At 43.2% G+C, this 22,012-nt stretch overlaps 2 protein-coding genes across 3 annotated transcripts in view; one reads left to right on the top strand and one right to left on the bottom strand.

The window, feature by feature from the left end:
* The window catches only part of SMYD4 (SET and MYND domain containing 4), a 45,208-nt gene extending 34,254 nt beyond the window's left edge, over positions 1 to 10,954 (bottom strand). The window contains exons 1-2 of one of the 2 annotated variants that reach the window (XM_075561214.1): positions 10,671 to 10,954; positions 9,603 to 9,748 (exon numbers count right to left, since the gene is read on the bottom strand). In XM_075561214.1, the coding sequence (XP_075417329.1) occupies positions 9,603 to 9,736 (134 nt within the window). In that variant the 5' untranslated portion in view covers positions 9,737 to 9,748; positions 10,671 to 10,954. The other variant, XM_075561215.1, reaches the window with a different exon arrangement.
* Positions 10,955 to 11,128: 174 nt separating this feature from the next.
* RPA1 (replication protein A1) overlaps positions 11,129 to 22,012 on the top strand; it is a 59,169-nt gene continuing 48,285 nt past the window's right edge. Inside the window, exon 1 of the mRNA XM_075561213.1 lies at positions 11,129 to 11,275. Coding sequence (XP_075417328.1) covers positions 11,243 to 11,275 — 33 coding nt within the window. The 5' untranslated portion in view covers positions 11,129 to 11,242. The remainder of the gene's footprint in view (positions 11,276 to 22,012) is intronic.

The raw sequence follows: 22,012 nt of genomic DNA, 5'->3' as shown, positions 1-22,012 counted from the left end.
TCTAAGAGAGAGCAACCAATCACAATGTGTAAACCTTACCCGGATGCTGATAAAGACAAACCAGTAGCTACAACATATACATTTAGTTATATACATATATAATAGGGATATAGGTCTATATACATGTTTATAGGCTAAGTATTAAGGTAGAAGATGGACATTGGGCCTCTACTCAAATCCTCCCTCAATGCAAGAACACTTTGTTCTAATAACCTGGCATTCTATGATGCTCACCTTCCCAACACGATTGTTGAAGACAAATGGGTGCATAAGCAAATGTGAAGAAAGATGATGTTCCCTGTCTATTACAAGATATAGCATTAACCGATCATTATGACCTACCTATAACCCCTCCCAGGGGGAAGGACAACAGAAGAGGGGGAGACATCAAACAGTGCAAGATTTGAAAAAATACTAATTTATAAATTATCAAGGGTTTATGGGGGGGGGGGAATGAGGAGCTGATACCAAGGGCTCAAGTAGAAAGAAAATGCTTTGAAAACAATGATGGCAACATATGTACAAATGTGCTTGAGGCAATGGATGCATTTATGGATTGTGATGAGTTGTATGAGCCCCCAATTTAAAAAAAAAAGATACAGCGTCTGGGGTCTTAAAGGCTTGAAGTTAAACAAGTGGCCATCTAGCAGGAAGCAACAAAACCCACATGGAAGAAGCACACTAACCCGTGTGATCATGAGGTGTCAACGGGATCAGGTATCAGAAGACCCAAAACAAACTATTTCGATGTGAACAAGGAGGGTTGGAATGGAGACCCAAAGCCCATATGTAGACAACTGGACATCCTCTCACAGATGGGTCACAAGGAAAGGACGAGCCAGCAGGGCGCGGTATAGGATCAACGAAACATACATTCCTCTAGTTCTTTAATGCTTCCCCGACTCCACCCCCACTATCATGACCCCAGTTCTACCTTACAAATCTGGCTAGAGAACATACATTGGGACAGATAAGAGCTTTCAACACATGGAATTCAAGACAGATAAACCCCTCAGGAATGGGAGTGGGAGTACTGACATCATGAGGGTAGGGGGATAGTACGGGAGTGGAAAGGGGGAGAAGGGGAACCCATCACAAGGTTGGACATATAGCCCCTTCACGCCAAGAGAATGAACAACAGGCCTGTGGGTGAAGGGAGACAATAGACAGTGTAAGATAGGAAATAATAACAATATATAATAGATCAAGGATTCACAATGGTAGGGGAGGGAGAGAGGGAGGGAGGGGAAAAAAGAGGAACTTATGCCAAGGGTTCAAATAGAAAATGTTTTGGAAATGATGGCAACATATGTACAAATATGTCTGATACAACTGATGTTTATGGAATGTCATACGAGTTTTAAGATCAATAATGACAATGTACAATTTATCAGGGGATTATGGGTGTGTGGGGGGGGGGAGGAAGAAAAAAAAAGGAGCTGATACCAAGGGCTCAACAGGAAGTAAATGTCTAGAAAAGAATGATGGCAACATATGTACAAACCTGCCTGATTCAATGTATGGATTGTGATGAGTTGTATGAACCCCCAATTTTTTAAAAAGCTGTAAGAGCCCCCAATAAAATGACGTTTAAAATATGAAGGTAAAATAAAAAGCATACCCAGATAAACAAGCAAATGAACAGGCGAATGTCAACTGATGACAAACCTAGTTCTGGACATACGTCAACTTCCTGAATGGATGAAAATGTTGATTCATAGTGCATGTGGAGTTTATTCCACCAGGTCAGATTGTTAGTCACACTTTCTACTTAGAGGTTCTGAAAAGATAGCTTAACAGTGTGACAGAAAAGGCTTGACCTGGGGCAGACACAGGACTGGTTTTGGCATAACGCACCTGTTCACGCAGCCATCTCAGGGGGCCACTTTTTGGCAAAAAACCAGCATGCCTCTCTTGCCCCATGCACCTTACTCACTTGACCTTGCTCTGTGAGACTTCTTTTTGTTTCCGAGAATGAAGAGGGACATGAAAGGACAGAAATTTGACAACATAGGAGAGGTGAAGAAAAAGACAAGGGAGGTGTTGTCAGATGAGTTTGAAAAATGTTTTCAAGAATGGAATTGCAGATTTGACGAATGTATTAAATGTAATGGAGAGTACTTTGAAGGCGATAAGGTTGTTTTGTAAAAATTTTTAAATACATAGCCCTGGAGTAAAATATGCACCCCACCCCCCTTTTGGTACCCCCCCCCTCTGTCATACAAAGAAGAGTGTGACATCAGGACTGGAGGAAGGCTTAATCCAACCTGCGGTATACGGATGACACACCTTGCTTGCTGAAAGGAGGACTTAAAGCGCTTGCTGAGCAAGGAAGATCAAGAGCTGTAGCCTTCAGTATGGATAACAACTCAATCCAAGGAAGACCCCAATCCTCACAAATGGACCAAGAGGTATCATGGTAAATGGGGAAAAGAGGTTGCAGCTGTCATGGATTTTGTCTTCCTTGGATCCACAAGCAATGCTCATGGAAGCAGCCATCAAGAGCTCAAAAGAGTATCGCATTAGGTAAATCTGCTGCCACGGACCTCCTTAGAGTACCGAGGAGCAAGGACATTACTTGGAGGACTAAGGTGTGCTTGACCCAAGCCACAGCATTCTTCACTGCGTCCTATGCATGTGGAAGGTGGACACTGAATTAGGAAGACGGTGGAAGACTGGATGCATTTGAATTGTGGTGCTGGAGACGAATCTTGAAAGTACCACAGACTGCTACAAAGGTCAAACGGATCCGTATTGGAAGAACCATGGCCAGAGTGCTCTGGCAAGGCTAGGCTGGCAAGGCGTCACCCTGTATACTCTGGACATACTGCCAGGCAAGACCAGTGCTGGGAGAAGGACATCACAGTTGGAAAAGTGGAAGGGTGGCGAAAGACAGACAGATTGAAACAGTGGCTGCATCAATGAGCTCAGGCACAGGAATCATTTTGTTCTGTTGTGCACAGGGTCGCTATGGGTCCGAGCCAACTTGTTGGCACCTAACACCTCCATATAACATCTCTGTGAATTAAGGCTATTTGAACAGTGACAGATATTCCATCAGAAATTATTTTTTGCCTCTCCTCCCTCTCTCCATTTCTCTGCCACCCCGAGTGCGGTGGTGCTCCGACTTCACCATGTCGTCTCATAAGACTTTCAGGATTAAGAGATTCCTGGCCAAGAAACAGAAGCAGAATCGGCCCATTCCCCAATGGATTTGAATGAAAACCGGTAATAAAATCAGGTACAACTCCAAGAGAAGACATTGGAGAAGAACCAAGCTGGGGCTGTAAGGAGCCCCCTGAAGGGTGGCATGCACGGCCGCATTTTCCCAGGCTCAAATTTTGTCCCCATCTGATGACTTGAACTTCTATTGGTAAATAATCTGGTTTATTCCTTGGTTTTTTGCTTCCTAATCAAGTTTAACAATAAATGATGTGAGGCTGTTGGTGTGAGAAAAAAAAATAATTTTTTAGCAGATTATGTTTTCTTTTAAAAGCCTCTTTATGATTTGAAAATACACTCAAAAGTGTTTTTGGTTAGGTGCTGCGAAGTCAGTTCTGGCTCATAGTGATCTTGTGTACAAAACAAACAAAACAAAACACAGCTCAGTCCTGGGCCATCCTCACGGCGACGATGTTCGCGCCCACTCTTGCAGCCACTGCGTCAATCCACCCTTTGAGTCTTCCTGTTTTTGCTGACCCTCCACTTTGCCAAGCATGATGGCTGTTTCCAGGGACTGGTCTCTCCTGATAACAAGTCCAAGGTGTAGGAGACAAAGCCACACCGTCCTAGCTCCTAAGGGCATCCTGGCTGGGGTTCTTCTGGTGGTGCTCCAAGGGGCAGTTTTCGTTGGTAACACTTTAAAGCGGTCTTTGGCAGCAGACTTGGCCAACGCAATACCTCATTTCACTTCCTGACTGCTGCTTCTGGGGGCATCACGGCTCAAGGAAACCGAAATCCCTGACAACGTCAATATCTTCCCAGTTGTCACGATGTTGTTTATTGGTCCAGATGTGAGGATTTCTGTTTTATTTGAGGTAGAATCCATCGTCCTTAATCTTCATTAGCATGTGTTTCAAGTCCTATGCTTTTTCAGGCCAGGTGGTATTCGTCTGCACACTGCAGGTTGTTACTGTCTTTCTCCAAAGTGAGGCACAGGCTTCACACAGTCCCACTTCTTGGGTTATGTGCTCCGTGTACAGAGAAAAAGATAAGGAGTTCGCCTTCAAGCACCGCGTCAGACAACAGTCCACTGCTACGCATAAGGTTTTCACTGGTTTATGCTTTTATGAAAGTCTATCGCCAGGTCCTTTTTCCCCGTCTTAGTCTGAAAGCTCTGCTGAAGCCTGTCCACCATGGGGAATCCTGTTGATACTTAAAATACCAATGGCATAGCTTCCAGCCTCACAACAATAGGCAGGCCATGAAAGAATGACAAACTGACAGACAAGTGGTGGGGAGGTTTTAGTTAAAGCTAGAATCACTTCAAAAAAATAAAACGATAAATATTGGAAAGGAAGATTACTATTTGTAGAAATAATTATCTAAAAACTCCAAGTGGACGTGCATAAAAATGATGGGTAATAGGAATGTTAGTTAACTGGCAAATTATAAGATAATAAACAAATCTCATGACTTTCATTTATACTAACAATCATGAACTAGAATGTAATTGGGGGGGAGTCTTATTCACAAAAACAAAAACTTTACAAGAAGGAAATCTAGTGGGATATGAGCAAGATCTATATAGAAAAAATAATAAAACTTTACTTATGGATATAAAAGAAACACTAAATAAATGGCAATTGATACCTCTTACTTAGATGAAGAAATTTAATACTATAAAGATGTCAGGGCCCCTTAAATGAATCAATAAATCTAACACTATCTCAATCAAAAACCCAATCACATCTTTTATGAAACTTCACAAACCAATTCTAAAGTTTATATAGGGGAAACATACACAAAATAACCAAGCTATTTTTTAAAAGCATTAATGTTGGATGAAAATTGGCCTCATATGACAGGGAAACCACATTTTTATCAGGGACTTGTTTTCTTCCTACTTCTGCTAATAAAATCTCAGTGGGGAAACTATTCCAGGTGTGTGGAGGGTGGCTGACCACTTTCCTACTAGATTTGGGCAGATGATATTCCTGGTCCACCACAGGAATTCCATACCTTTGGGTTAAGGATGAGCATGTGACCTTGTGAGGTTCATCAAAGTTCCACTTGGAACTTTCCTGCTGAAACTATTGGAGATGCTAGTCTTCTGTCCCTGGGGTAATTAAGTTAGCAGCATGGGTCTGGGGCTGCCAATGGTTAGTGTCTACCAGGCAGAGAAATGACATCTGCGGGATGAAGAGATTAAGATTCCACATGACATTATATGCAGCCTTGGCTACAACCCAGCCTGAAAATAGACGCTTTTGGACACTCTAGCTTCATAGCCTATAAATTTGTTAATTTGTGCTGGGCTTGTATCACGTATAATTGAAAGGGTTCTAATACGATACCATAAAATCACAGTGATTTAAATCCTTTTATTTTTTGGCATAGAAATAGTCTAGAAACAGATTTATGGATAAGTGGGAATTTAATTTTTAATAAATGTGGCATTTTGAAGCAGTGCAGAAAGGATGAACTCTTCAATCAATGCCACAGAGAAAGGGTCCATCTGAGAGAGAAAGAGTTAGACTACTCCCTGTTCATGTCATACATAAAAATAAAAGTCCAGATGAATTTAGAGACGAAAGTAAAACATAATGCTGTATTAAAATGTTAGCAGGAAAAACAGTATCTTTTATAATTCTGGGGTAGCACAGACTCCCTTAAATAAGACATATATAACCAGGAGCCATAAAAGATAAACAAGATAGGAGAAAAATTAATAATATATATGAGGGAGCTTCAAAAGTTCACGGAAAAATCTTGAACGATAAAGGAGTTTTTTCACAAACTTTTGGAAGCTCCCTCATGCAGCAAGGGGTTATCCACCTATAGTTATTTTGTAGAAGCTGACAAAGCTTTGGGCTGCTAACCACAAGGTCAGCGGTCCAAACCCACTAGTTGTTCCTAGAGTGAAAAGGAAATACTTCTGTCCCCATAAAGATGTACAACTTCAGAAACCCTACATAGGTCTTGTCTTGTCCGTACAATTAAGTCGAGATGGACTTGATGGCAGTGGGTTTGTTTTCGTCCAGGACAGGGGGGTTTCTAAGCTAATAAGAGAAAGGCAAGTGACACACTAAAAAGTCACAAGCAAGCATACAAGATGCTGTCAGCTAGCACATGGACAGATGGTGTTGCGATTCACTAAGGGATCACAAAGGAGGATCTCTCAAAGGTGTGTGTGCGTGGAGAGGGAAGAACTACAGTCCAGTTTTTAGTGAAGTTTGCCTCTGGTGTTTTTAGTTTTAGGAAGTGAACACATGGCACTGCAGTCCACTGAGATAGGGACCACTGGAAGGGGAATCTAACCTTGGGAGCAAAAGCAGAGTTTGGTTTTGGAGGTGCTACATTTCAAGTATCTTTGAGATTCTCAAGCAGGCAGTTGGATTTGGAAATTTGAGTCTTCTGTGGGAAGTCAGGGCTGGAGATGTGTGAAGGGTAATGAGGAGATGGGAGGCAAACGGTGCTACGAGTGTAGGTGAGATTGCTCCAGGAAAGGCTACCGAGGAAAAAGGAGAACAAACCTAGGCTCAAGTCTTGAAGAATTCTAAAGTTAAATGACGAAGCAAATGCTCTTCTCTGATTTATATTCTTGAAGGAGTGTAACATCTCAGGGCACTTAAACAGTGTGACTTATGACACTTTGCTGTTAGTAGGCTCTATGAACGTATCTCAGAAAAAGTCTTGCATATTGCCCAGTTTTCATCATTTTTGGAAATTCAGTAAAGGCAACACTGACCTTATAGCTCTCTTCAGACATTGTTTTTCAAACTACGAGTCTTACTGGATCATGAAATCAATTTAGTGGGCCTGTTTTAGTTTTATTTTAATGAAATAAATAGAAAATGTAAGCATCTACAACCTCTTTCTTAGTGAGCTCATCCAGTTTCTTGCCTTTCAATGTCATGCGCAATTTCCAAATGTCTCTCTCTAGCCCAGGCTTCCCCCACCCGCCACTCACAGAGACACAGCACTCGTACCATGTCCAAGCAGGAACTCCTGATCTTCCTTCTCCAAACAGCCCCACCTGCAGCAGCCTTTTTAGGTGACAGCAATTTCATCCCTTCACCTTGGGCCCTTTAGGTTGAAGTGGCTGGAGTTGTTGTTGATATCTCATTCCAACACACCACATCCAGTCTGTCAGGATATCCCCCATTGACTCCACCTTCAGAATCCAACCACTTAGTCACCAAGCCCATGGCGAACCCCTGGCCCGAGCTATTACCATTCCATCTCTAACATGGACGAACACAGTACTGTCACAACAAGCCCTCTGCTTTCCTCAAACTCCACTAATGATCTACCCTCAACACAGAACAAAGAGCAATCTTTTAAAATAAGGTTCTGTAGGTTTTTTCTTAAAGGGCCAGAGAGTAAATATTTTGCCTTTACAGGCCAAGAAGTAAAATCAAGTGTATTACATAGGAACAAGGAAGAAACCAAACATCCACAATTTTTGGCTGTTAAAAATGAAAAAGTGTAAGGCAAACATTTTCTAATATAGGTTTACTAATGAGAAAAAAAAGTGTAATGGAGAATACTTTGCTGAATTGGGGTTCAAAGTCAGTGTTCCACATCATTAAGTTGGTTGCAAATGTTTATCTGTAGGAACTACTTTTAGTTGGGCCCCAAAGCCCCCACACAAACACAAAATCAGGCAGTGGGCTGGATGAAGTCGGCTAGCCATAGTTTACAGACCCTTGTTTCAGAATATCACCTATCAGTCTTGTCTCAAACCTCTGTGCATTAGTTTTCTATTGCTATGCATCAGATTGGCACAAACTGGGCAGCTTAAAAGGAAACCTATTCATTACTCACAGTTCCATAGGTCAGAATCAAGACAGGGCTTGGCTGGGTTCTCTGCGAAGGGTCTCAAAAGACCAAAGTCAAGGTAGACTCTATCTGGAAGACAATTCTTCCAAGTTCATTCAGATTATTGGTTGTCAGTCAAGGGCCACTCTCAGCGTCTATAAGATGCTGGGCATTCCTTGTCACACGGCTCCATCTTTAATGCCACAACAGGGTGGCCTAGCGGGTCACACACTGAGCCGCTGCCAGGGCAGTGGTTCTGGGAGAAAGATGAGGCTGTCTACTTCCATAAAGATTTGAAGTCTCTCTATTCTGTAGCGTTGCTATGAGCCAGAATCGATTCCTTGGAGGTGGGCTGGGACAGTGCTTTGAATCCTGCTGACTTTCCCATCTGACAACAGTTGAGAAAATGCTCAGCTTTGAAAGGTTTCACTTGATTCAGTGTTGCAACCCTCCCCCTCCCTGTCCAACCCCCTAACTTGTGACTTTAACCACCCTCCCCCCTGTCTACCTCCCCTAACTTGGGACTTTAACCACATTTGCAAAACCCTTTCACATTAGTCCCTAGGTTAGTATTCAATCTAATAACCAAGAAGTGAGTGAGTGAGTGTGTGTGTGTGTGTGTGTGTGTTGACAGTCTTGAAAATTCTGCCCACCACACCTACAATATGGCTTCGTATTTAAGAGTTAAAAGGGCCTACCTACATAATTGGAGCCACCTGCTCTCCCCCATGTATCATGCTTTATTACATCTCTAACTTTAATTCTTGTTATTCTCCCTCTGGTCAGCCATATTAGTCTCTTTGCTATGCCAGACATATTCCTAATTTAAGATCTCTGCTCCAGTCTTTGACTGAAAGGCTCATCTCTTGGCTACCTACTTTAACTCCAATCTTTGCTCATTTCCCTTTTTCAATCAGACTTAGCCTGGCCACCCTACTTACGCCTAACGCCTGCACTCTTGCTCCAGGCCCTGCCTCCCTTCACCTGGCTTGTTCTACTTTCTTACCTATTGTACTTACTACTTTCAGCATGCTGTATAATCTGTAATGTTTATTGTCTGCTCCTCCTTGCTAGAATTAAGTGTCTCAAAGGTAAAAACCCCTGAATATTTTATTCACTGAGTATTCTAAGCATCTAGCATAGCGCTTGGCACAACCCAGACGATCAATGAGTATTTACTGAACGAATGAAGTTTCAGAAAACTTCTGATTGTTTTCTGCATATCTTTGTGTATTAGATTGTGATGTAAAGTATATTTTTTACTGCAGATATAGTCGATAGTGTGAAAATGACCGGAGTTGAATTATATGACCTGTAAGATCCTTTCCAAATATGGGCACTTATAAATCTGCATGTGCAACCAGTTGGGAGATGGCAAGGTTCCTAATCTAGTGACTAAAGTAAGGGACTGAGTGATTGAAATGTAACTTTAATCCCACAAAAGCTAAATAGTTATCCTTAGCAAGTCTATAATTGTGGATTAGAAAAGGTGCTGGAAACAAAAAAAAAACTTGAATGTTCCTCAAATAGAAAAACCTAAAAGCAACCCTTCTCACAAAATGAGGCTTTACTTTAGAGTAAACAAGAGAAACATTTTCAGATCACTTCTAGTCACTTACTGAAGAAGCGAAGAACACCGAAGGAAGATGTCACTCACAGTCTCTGCTACAGAAATTGTGACCTGAACGGACGCTGGAAGCAAAGACCACTTCCTGAGTATGTAGGACTTCCACTCATCCACAGGCAAATCCATGCCACCTGAGATCTGTAAAATGAATGAGACAATAAGGGACCAGAGTTCCACAAATGCAAAACGACAGAAAACCAGGGTCGTATCCAAGCAAGGGGAAAACAACAAAATTAATTCTCCGGGTCTAACAGTTGTGTTGGCTTCTGTGTCTGAGGAAGTATCTACATTTTCTCACACCAACTCACCCAGCTAGCTGAACACCCACTTAATTAAGTTCCAGGTTCCAAGCGTGGTGACAGCAAGGCAATGCCTCTGAATAGGCTGCCACCACTCTTCCTTTGGAAGCCCTGTCCACCTCAGGTGTTCAGGTCAGAATCTGAGAAACACCAGATTTCTTGTCTCCTTTCCTTATTCCAGCAACTATTCAGATAACAACATCTCTCTCTTAAGTTGTTCTGTTTTCTTTCAATTCCAGGCTATTCTTCCCGTTGAGGCCCTCACCATCTCTTGCCTGACTTTTGTTCCGGTGTCTTCACACTTGATCTTAGCCAAAAGGCTGAGAAGCGATTCTCATATCTTAAAGTCTTCCTGACCTGTTGTCCACCAGTTCAATCTGTCCTTCCTACTGAGATAAGTCAGTACTTAAGTTCATCCATGTTCTTCCTAGAACACCAGGAGGGCCAGTAGCAACTCTGTATTATTTGGGCCTGGGCTTCCTAATTCTCAAGTGCACATCTTCTGTACCTCACCGAACCACTCATTCATGGCCACCTCCTGTTGCCGAGACTGCCAGGCTATTTCATCTCTCCATCATGTTTGTACAGGGCATCCGTTCTACCAGGAACGTCCTACCCTTCCCTGGCCTACACTAGACGCATCCTTCCAGATTCAGTGCAAAGGCCACCTCTTTCTGGAAGCCTTCCCGACCTTCCACCTGGGATTCTAGTACTTTTCGTGTGGGCCGTCAATATTTCTACTTTTAGTTTGGGTTACTCACAGTTGACACTTTCCCGACAGACTGCTCCCAACCCTTAAAGGGCAGCCGCTGGCTCTATTTGCCTTCAGACGCCTCCCTCCCCGCCCCCCACAGTGCCAAGCTCGGGGCCTGGCACCAGCAGCCGCTCAGCTGGCTGTTCAAGTCACAGGGTCGCGGATTTGTCTATATTTAGCAGCTCTAATTCCCCGGGGCGGCCACTCGGCCTCCTTCCTAAGGTTCAGGGAACGCGCCAGCAGGGAGCCCGGAACTGGGCCACAGGCGTTCTCAGTTAAGCGAAATCGCGCCACCCTGGGCGCGCGCGCGCGCGCGTTCGGCGCTCCGCCCCCAGGCTCCGCCCACCCGCGACGTGACCGACGCCCAAGCGCCCTTGGGCGGGTCACGTGGGCCGTACGCCACGTCTCCGCCAATGCGGTTGCTGCTAGAGCCCTGGCCCCGCCCCCGAGACGACGCACGTCGGGAGGCGGAGGGGCGCGCGCAACTCCTCGGGCCAATCGTGTGGGAGCGCGCGGGACCCCGGGAGCGGAGTCGGGTCCACCGAGAAGCCGGAGCGCGGGAACTAGCGTCGAGGAGACATGGCCAACCAACTGAGCGAAGGGGCCATTGCGGTGAGCAAGCTCTTGGGAGCCCAGCCGGCTGGAGGGGGGGACGGGGAGTCTGGATGAGTGCGGAGTGCAGGTGTGTGTGAGTGTGTGTGTGTGTGTGTGTGTGTGTGTGTGTGTGTGTGTGTGTGCATCTGGGGGGTGGGGGCGGCTCTAGAGAACTTTGCAAAGGGCGGCGGGGAACGCCCGGGGGTGTTTCGTCTCGTCCATTACTTGCTCCTTAAAAAAGGATTTTTCCATCGTGTTTTGAACATGCTCACGTTTTTCCTACTTACGAAACCAAACCCAAACAAAAACTCTTTACTCCTTACCGCTGCCACCGTCTCTTCTCTTTCCCCTCCACTGACAAACTTCGGCGCTGTTTGCTTTCAGCGAGTTGATTTCCTGGCCTCATTAGCTCATCCACGCGCTTCAGCCAGCCATCCCCGGTTCGCAGTCGAAAGAGATCTGTAGGCGGTTAGTGATGGGCCCGGGTCGCGACATCCAACAGCCAGCTCCTTTTCCGTTTTCATAACTGGGTGCTCAGCAACGGTCCGGAACGTCGCTTCCTTAGGGTTGCACTCAACTCTGTTTAGCTAGGCTGGCCTTTCTCTATCGTCCTTGCCAGGCGGCCTTCGTAAATTTTGGTTCTCTGAAGGCCTCCCAAGCGAACCCCATAATCGGTTGTGTGTCAGTTATTCACACGTTCTTGGTCCCGAACCTGCCTCTACGTAGAAAACTAACCTCTTTGATCTGCCTGCCTACCTAAGAATCTCAAATTCAACACATATGTTTTCTTCATAAGTGGTTCCAGTCCAGCTGACATTAGGGTAGTTGAGTGAGAGCAATAAGTATGTTAATGTGAGGAAGAAAGATGGATAGGAGGCTTCCGCACCCAAAAGTCATTTATTCCGCCTGCCAGGAAGGACCCTAAGGAGTTCTGCTGGCATCGTGGTTACATGTGTTGGGTTGCTAATCCTAAGGTCAGCAGTTTAAAACCACCAGATGTTCCTTGGGAGAAAGCTGGGGCTTTTTCCTCCCATAAAGAGTTGTAGTCTAGGAAACACGGTGTTAGTTCTACCCTGTCCTCTAGGGTCTGTAGGAGCCAGCATCCACTCGGTGGCAGTGAGTTTGGTTTTTTGGTTGGACCAGGAGCCCTGGTGGCATAGTGATTACATGTTGGGCTGCTAACCACAAAAGCAACAGTTCAAAGCCACCACTTGCTCCTTGGGGGAAAGAGAAATTTTTCTACCCTGTCCTGTAAGATGACTAGTAGGAGACTGAACTCGGTGGCAGTGAGTTTGACAACATCATGAATGAAGGAGCTTCAGTGGGCCTGTGGAGTAAGAATTGCACTGCTCCGGGCAAAGTTGACCATTCAAATCCACTAGCTGCCTCTTGGGAGAAAGACTAGGCTGCCAGAGCCCATAAGGTTCTGCAAAGCCTCAAACCCTGTGTGGTCTAGTTGCCAGGAGTCAATGGACTTGATGGCTTGAGCTGGTTTTTGTTATTGCCCGAGGGCTTCTTCATCAAATCCCAGCTCATGCTGGACTTCCTCAGGGAAGTCTTTGACTTCCCTTATAATGTAAGATTAAATTTTGAGTACACAAGTTTCTTCAGCAGGAGAAGCACCAGGCTTTCGACTCCCCTAGAGAGGTAGAGCCTTGAAAACCCCCGGGGGCAGTTCTTCCCAGCCCTATAAGGTTGCCGTCAGTCAGAATGCAGACAGAACGGACTTGTTGGCAGGGTGCTGGGTGTTTTTGGTTGTGTTTTTGGGTGGGGGTGTAGTAAGTTTCTTCACTTACTAACTGAAACTTTAGGCAAGATACTGTTTTTCTTTGCCTATTTGTTCTGCAAAATGATGGACGAAGTAGCTATTGCATAGGTTAGTGGGAAGTTGAAAAGAATGACATCTTTGAAGGACTTAACCCAGTCAGTGCCTGCCTGATACACAGTACATGGTCCAGTCACTTGCCTATTTGTAAACTTTGTCATTTGTTTTGTTATGGTTGAGCATAAGTGCAGCAATACACACACCAGTGAGGTGTCTGCTCGAGCCGTGCCGTGACCTTGGTGCAGTTAGCTGTATGACCGCTCTTAACCTCTTTTTCCGATGTTACCTATTTTTTACAGTCACAGATGTCACTTTACCTTTATTTTGTTGTTTGTTTGCCCGGTATCCCTTCCTTCCTGTCTTTCCTACACACCCATGCTCAAGGTGCCAGTACTCCAGGTTGGCTCTTTGCTCCGCATGAAATTGCCTGCACTGCTCCAAGTTCTGGGGTTAAGATGTATGCAGTATGTGCTAATTGCATGAATAAGCTTTCAGCAGTGAAAAGAAAGGGGTAGTGAGGCCTGGGGGGGATGAGGAGGAGCTGGGGGAGTCCTGGAGTGGGGAGCCCAGTTGGAGCCCAGTCAATATTTGCCTTAATTGGGGGGGTGCATGACTGCTGACACCTGCAAAGTGCTGGCAGATTGTCATCCTTGTTCATTTGATAGTGGCACCCTTGCACCTTTATATAAGAAAATTATGAATTGTTCTTTGCTTTTAAAAGGAATGATCATGGACTTTCTTATATTTGTGTAGTAATTCCTCCCACCCCCCGCTTGTATTAAAAAGTTTAGAAATATTTCCATCATTAAAAGTATTACTTGAAAAATTTTTTAAAAAGGTATTACTTGAAATTAGTTGGAAAAAAATATTACTTGAGTTTACTCAAATAAGAACGCGCGTGTGTGTGTGTGTGTGTCTTGGCAGTATGTGGAGAACCTTTGTGAACCTTGATTATCAAATAAAACAAGTACCATTTTTGTGCAAAAGACATAAATTTAAAAATAAGAAAAATTAGTAAAGGTTTTTGGGGCGAGATATAAAAGGTTGTACATGGAACTCTTGCGATTAATAGAATAAATTGTATTTGTATTTTAAGTAACTGGATTATAAAAAGAAGGGAAGGAACTAATATTATTGATTTTCCAGTGTACCAGGTCCTTTGCCACAATAATTAGTAGTTATAATGATCCTCTCAGGTAGATTTTGATCATCACCCCATGTTCTCAAAACTCAAGGGCAGAGTTGAGCTGCCTTGGTAGATTTCCAAGGCTGTAAATTGGCGGTTCTCAACCTGTGGGTTGTGACCCCTTTGGGGGGTCGAATGACTCTTTCACAGGGGTCGCCTAAGACCATTGGAAAACACACATTTCTGATGATCTTAGGAACCGAGACACGGCTCCTCTGTCTCCAGGAGGGTCCGCCCACATGCAGATACGGCCACATACGAGTACCGGGCATGAGACTTCATCACGCCAACCCCATCACATACACCCCATTACAAATACAGGTGTGACAGGGTTGGCGCCATAATGTTATGCAGACCAGTCACGTGTAGATAGCAGCTGCTGTGTTGAAAGTAGTGGTATTGGAGGTAAAAGACACTTATGAATTATAATTACTGATAGACTCTTTGATTTTTGTTGTGCTCTTGTAAGACTGCCCCGAGAATTTCTGATCTGGTGAGAAAGAAGCTATCTCAACCTTTGCACTGATGTTGGCTTTTTACGCACACTGTCACAAAATGTAGCAATGTAGTTTCCTGTTGTATTGTTACCCATGCTACATCATGCTTAAAGACAAAATTTCATTTATTTGTAATTAAGAATAAATTTCACAATACATACCGTATTTACTTGAGTATAAGCCGACCCGAATATCAGCCAAGGCACCTAATTTTAACACAAAAACGGTGTAAAAAATGTGCTGAAAACCAGCTTATACACAAGTATGTACGGTAATTACATACTGTTTTTGTGATAACTCACTATGCTTTAATGATGTTCAATTTGTAACAATGAAGCTACATCCTGCATATCAGATATTTACATGATGATTCATCACAGTAGCAAAATGACAGTTATGAAGTAGCAATGAAAATAATGTTACGGTTGGGGGTCCCCACACCATGAGGAGCTGTGTGAAAGGGCTGCAGCAGGAGGACGGTGGAGAACTGCTGATGTATCTCCACAGGCGGGAGCAGAAAGCCTTGTCTCCCTCACACTGAATGGCGGAGAACTCTAACCGCTGGCCTTGTGGTGAGAGGTCCAGAGCAACCCCCCCCCATTCACCGCCCCCCCCCAGGGCCCCACACCCCTGTATTTCAATTGAAGAAATTAAGTGCAGAGACTTCTAATCCTTTATCGAGTGATATCCCAATTCATTTGCCTTTGTAGTGGCTGTAGTATTTTGTTGGGGGTGGGGGTTGTGTGTGTGTTCAGGGGAAGTAAAATATATATTATAAAACTTACTGTGTATCCTAGTTCTTTCCCCTATTTCCTTTTCCTTTCCTTTCCTCTTTCCCACTCTCATGCTCAGCCTTCATTTGGGTTTCAGTAATGTACACTGGTACAGATAGGAACTGGAAACAGGGAATCCAGAATAGATGAACCCCCCAGGACCAGTGGTGAGAGTGGTGATACCGGGAAGGTGGGGTAGAAAGGGGAAACCATTCGCAAGGATCTACATACAACCTCCCTGGGGGATGGACAACAGAAAAGTGGGTGAAAGGAGACGTCGGACAATGTAAGACATGACAAAAAAATAATAATGTATAAATTATCAAGGGTTCATGAAGGAGGTAGGGAGGGGAAAAAATGAGAAGCTGAAACCAAGGGCTCAAGTAGAAAGAAAATGTTTTGAGAATGATGAGGGCAACAAACGTGCTTTGTGCTTGACACGATAGATGTATGTGTATGGATTGTGTTTAGAGTTGTATGAGCCTCCAATAAAATGCTTTTAAAAATACATCTGGGTACTCAGGACTGAACAAATTTAAAAGCGAAACAAAATCTTATCATTGTAACTATTTTAAGCTGTGTTGACATTGCATTCACGTGATGCGCAGCCACCACCACCACCACCAACTAGTTAGAAAACATCATCACCCCAAACAGAAACTAGGCCGTACACCCTACTGTATTTATTCTACAGTAATAAAGATGATACTAATTTGGAAAATGAGAAGACATTTTATCATGAGTGCTTGTGTTGTGCTACATGTCCCAGAGAGTAAATTTTAAACTCGGTACCATGCACCTTAAGTTAGAAGAGGTATAAAAGGTAATACAGGCACATGGTTTTAGAACCAGTAGAGCAGAAAGGCTTTTAAGAAAACTGTCGGCCTTCTGTCCCACTTACCCTCAGCTCTGTTCTCCAAAATCAACTGTTTCCTTTTTTTTAAAGCACCTTAATTTGAGTTTAATTTACTTACAACAAAATACACCCGTCTTGAGTGTATAGTTTGACAAGTTTTAAAAGGTATATACCCCTGTAACCATCTCCCAAATCAAGATGCAGGCCACTCCATCGTGGTTCCCATCTGCTCCTTCGGCCCCTCTTCCACTCCCAGGGCTTCTGGTTTCCATCACACTGTAGGTTACTTCTAACTTTTCTCAAACTTCATTTAGGGAAAATGAAATAATGTGCGATGGCAACAAATGTACAAATGTGCTTGACACAATGGATGTATGTATGGATTGTGATAAGAATTGTTGTACGAGCCCCCCAATAAAATGATTTTTTAAAAAGAAATAATGTCATCCTTTATAGCCATTTCAAGTTTAAAGTTTTTTTTTTTATTTACAGGTTTTTATTTCTTTTAAACGTTTTATTAGGGGCTCATACAACTCTTATCACAGTCCATACATATGCATACATCAATTGTATAAAGCACATCTGTACATTCTTTGCCCTAATCATTTTCTTTTCTTTCTTTCTTTTCCCTTTTCTTTTTTTACATTTTATTAGGGACTCATACAACTCTTATCACAATCCATACATATACATACATCAATTGTATAAAGCACATCCATACATTCCCTGCCCCAATCATTCTCAAAGCATTTGCTCTCCACTTAAGCCCTTTGCATCAGGTCCTCTTTTTTTCCCCCTCCCTCCCCGCTCCCCCCTCTCTCATGTGCCCTTTGTAATTTATACATCATTATTTTGTCATATCTTGCTCTGTCCGGAGTCTCCCTTCTCCTCCCCCCCCCCCCCCGCCCCTTCTCTGCTGTCCCTCTCCCAGGGAGGAGATCACAAGTGGATCCCTATAATCAGTTCCCCCTTTCAAACCCACTCTCCCAGCATCGTCCCTCACACTCTTGGTCCTGAAGGTATCATCCACCCTGGATTCCCTGTGTCTCCAGCCCTCATATGTACCAGTGTACAACCTCTGTCCTATCCAGCCCTGCAAGGTAGAATTCGGATCATGGTAGTTGGGAGGAAGCATCCAGGATCTGGGGGAAAGCTGTGCTCTCAAGTTTAGTTTTGAAATGCATGGTATAAGTTCATTCTTCCCCATGAAAATAATTCATTTGTAAGCCTAGTACCAGAAAATGAGCCAGAAACTTCTCCAGTTCCTGAAATAATGTAATATGTACGTATACACAGGTATTTGTTTGTCTTTTTCACCTTAAATGTTATAAGTCACCAGTAAACTATGGGTCTAGGGTTTTCTTTGTTGAAATACTGAGAAGTCAGTCTTTAGTGTGGATACAGAGCTATTTAGCTTTTCAGTGGATTTTTCTTTGTTTTTTATATTAGGCAGTTTAGGTCTTTTTCAAGCAGTTTATCCATTTTATCCAGGTTGTTCCATAAAGTTAGTAATGTTTTATGTTGTGTCTACATACAGACACACAGATAGATGAGTGATAGTTTGTTGTGTATGTCAGAATCTACCCAACAGCATCTAGCAACTGTTAGCTGGTTTTTCCTTTTTTCTTTTCTGATTGTGAGAATACCAGAGTCAGAGTAGCAGACTGGCTAGAAGCGTATCCATTTTATCGAGCTTTTCTAAGAACCAACTTTTGTGTCAGTTTTGTTTTGTTTTTTCTCCGACTGCTTTTCGATTTTCTATTTCATTGGGTTTCTCTTTTATTATTTCTTCCCTTTTACACGTATGAGTTTAACTTGTTCATTTTGGAGGAGAAATTTAGATAATTGATTTTGGACCTTGTTGTGTGCTATAGTCATTAAACTATAGTCTTCCCTTTCAGCATTTTCCTAGCTGCATCCTATAAGTTTTTATGTGCTTTCATTCAGTGGATATTCCCTGATTTCCCTGTAGCTTCCTCCTTTAATAGATGGGTTATTTAGAAATGTGTCGTTTAATTTCCAAGTATATGCTATTGATTCCCAGCTTATGTCCTGTGTGGTCAGAGAATGCACAGTGTATGATTTCAAACCTTGAGCAGCTATTGAAACTTACTTCATCACAGTCACTTGGTAAACTTGCTGAATGTTTCAGGTGCACTTTAAAGTGCCTTTCACAAGTTATGTCAGGTCACATGGGTCCAATCACTTATTTTTACTTTGTGTGTGTGTGTGTATTTGCTTTGTCAATTACTGAGAAAATAATTGAAATTGATCACCAATTATAAATGTGGACTTGTCTATTTCTGCTTTCAGTTCTGTCAGATTTGGCTTCGTGTGTTTGGGAACTCGTGTTAGGTACACACATTTAGCATTTTTCCGACTTCTTGCAGAATCGGTCCTTTAATTAAATTAATTTATTTATTGCCTTTAAAAAAACTTTTAATCATTTTATTAGGGGCTTATTCAACTTTTAACACAATCCATACATATATCAATTGTGTAAAGCACATTTGTACATTCATTGCCCTCATCATTCTCAAAACATTTGCTCTCCACTTAAGCCCCTGGCATCGGGTCCTCATTTTTTCCCCTCCCTCATGAACCCTTGATAATTTATAAATTATTATTTTGTCATATCTTGCGCTGTCTGACATCTCCCTTCACCCCCTTTTCTGTTGTCCGTCCCCCAGGGAGGAGGTCACATGTAGATCCTTGTAATCGGTTTCCCCTTTCCTACCTACCCTCCCCTCCACCCTCCCAGTATTGCCACTCACACCAGTGGTCCTGAAGGGATCATCTGCCCTGGATTCCCTGTGTTTCCAGTTCTTATCTGTACCAGTATCCATCCTCTGCTCTAGCCAGACTTGCAAGGTAGAATTGGGGTCATGACAGTGGGAGGGGGCAAGAAGGAAGCACTTAGGGGCTAGAGGAAAGTTGTATGTTTCATTGTTGCTGCATCGCACACTGTCTGGCTCATCTCCTCTTTGTTACCCCTCTGCGAGGGGATTTCCAGTGGCTGACAAATGGGCTTGGGTCTCCACCCCGCACTCCCTGCCTCATTCACTATGGTAAGATTTTTTGTTCTGATGATGCCTGATCCCTTCAACACCTCGTGATCACACAGGCTGGTGTGCTTCTTCCAGGTGGGCTTTGTTGCTTCTGAGTTAGATGACCACTGGCCCTTTAATTATTATTGAATGTCCTTTTTTATCTTTGACACGGTTCCTTGTCCTGAAGTCTATTTCGTTTGATTTTAATAATATTTGTCTTTTCCCATTTTTTTAAAACTTGTAGACAGCAAACATTAGCTCCTCCTTCTGAGGGTTCCTGGGTAGGAAAAATTGTTTATTCTCAGCTACTAACCTGGAGGCTGGTGATTGCACACACCTGTTGGTTCCACAGAGAGTCTTGATGGCATAACGAGTTACAGATTGGGCTGCTAGCCGCAAGGTCAGCAGTTAGAAACCTCCAGCTGCTTCTCTGGAGAAAGAGGAGGCTGTCTGCTCCCATTCAGATTTTACTGCACAGTCTTGGGGATAGTCGTACTCAGCTGTATGGCTCTGTGTCGTGGGAGCTGGCAGTGCGTTAAGTATATCAGCACCACAGAAGAAAGGTCTGATGATCCACTTCCATAAAGATTTAAAAAAACAAGTCAAACCTACTGCTGAGATGAATCCGATCAGTTTCCAAGGATGCTGCTTGTTAAGGAGCAGATACCAGTTCTACTCCGTAACATGTGGGGTCTCCGTTAGTTGGAACTTACTTGATTGCACAAGGTGTAGTTTGGTCTGGTCTATATTGCCTTTTCCTCTGCTTGCCCCCTTCCCCCTTTTAAGAGTAGAAACATTTTTTATTTAGATAAATGTGTCAGGTCACAGGGGGTCTAGAGTCATAAATTTCAACCTGGGTATAAAATTTAAAGGGACACCAAAAAAATCACTCATCAAAATAGATAATTTTATAATCAATATTTTAAAAGATTAGAAACTCCTCCATGGTAAACATCAACTTTGAAATAAGAACAGACTCAAACTTAATTTGCTTTATCCTAACCCAGATCCTCTTGAATCCTATATTTAATAATTTACACATAATTTTTTGTGGCTTTTTCTCCCCTATTTTACATTGTTAGTGGATCTTTTACCTATATATATAAATATTTTAATACAAAATTATGCAGACCTAAAATATTGGCATTTCATTTGATATAAAAATGGGGATTTATTACTATTTTAACTGGCAGCATCAGCAAACTTTTTTTTAATCATTTTATCGGGGGGTCGTACAACTCTTACCACAATGCATACATGCATCCATTGGGTCAAGCACACTTGCACATTGTTTGCATCTTCATGCTCACAGAGGTAAGCTTATGATGGTGCCTCCCTTTCTGAAGTTCTGCTTTTCCCTTGGAACCTGTAGTTAAAAACAAACAACTAGTTTTCTTGCTGGCAACAATTAGTTGTTTTCCTGGAAAACCGTTTCACTTTGTTTACCTTTTTTTTAAAAAAAATCATTTTATTGGGGCCTCGTACAACTCTTATCACCATCCATCCATCCATCCATTTTGTCAAGCACATTTGTACATTGGTTGCATTGGTTGTACATCATTTTCAAAACATTTTCTTTCTACTTGAGCCCTTGGTATCAGCTCCTTATTTTTTCCCCTCCCTCCCTGTACCCCCACTTTGTTTACTTTTAAGAGAATATCAGTTAAAATGCCAAATCTGAATAATGATAGTTGGCTGCTTGCTCTTTCAAGTAAAAATGCCGCTTCGTGCTCAAAGTCACCGAGAACATTAAAAATGTATGTGCGGGGGGTTTGGGAGAAGTAGTTTTCAGTGCTTCCTCAAGGACAGTCCAGGGGGACCTGAACCACCCCTGGTCTTGCACACTCAAGTTCAAGGCAGTCAAGTACACATGGTGCCTATGCTAGGCACCAGTCAGCTACCCCACCGTGTGGCACCACAAGTGTCCCAGGACAAACCAGGAATTTGCGGAGAATCATCACACCACTCTATGTTGGTGTCCAACATTCACATGGAGGGCGATGTTCCCTGGTGATTAGTTGATGTTGATACCAGGTGCATACCACAAAACGGCAAGGCCAGCCAGGGCTGTGGAGTCATCTGTGTGTAACACGCACATCACATCCTGTTGACGAGGCCGCAGCTCATAGGTTCGTGACGTAGCGGCTTTTAAATTCAAGTTTCAAGGCATAGACAAAGCTGTGTTACTGGAACATGACGCACGTTTCCTCTAGCGGGCGGTCAGCGGTGCCGCCAACGGACGGTCTTCTTCGTCTCTCAGCCAATTTTTATTGTCTTGGATGAATGAGAGCGCAAGGAACAAAGTCTTGTTATGATGAAAGTAGTTTTGATTTTGGGGTCTTGGGCCCCGTAGGGGTCCTCAGATTGCTGTCCTAAGGTTTTATTATGTCTGGTGATTTTTTAATTAGGTGATGGCTATTATGTTACATTATCGAGTGTCTGGATTGTGTGTATTTCTTTAAAAAGTTTGGAACTCTTCTAGCAGGCTCCTAATTGCCTGGCTGGATCAGTGTGATCCCGCTGAGATTGCGAGGATCCGGACTAGCTTTGACTTCCTCGTTTGTGGAG

Source organism: Tenrec ecaudatus, chromosome 10 (assembly GCF_050624435.1).
Source record: "Tenrec ecaudatus isolate mTenEca1 chromosome 10, mTenEca1.hap1, whole genome shotgun sequence".
Taxonomy (NCBI): domain Eukaryota; kingdom Metazoa; phylum Chordata; class Mammalia; order Afrosoricida; family Tenrecidae; genus Tenrec; species Tenrec ecaudatus.
This window is presented reverse-complemented; position numbering and strand designations above follow the sequence as displayed.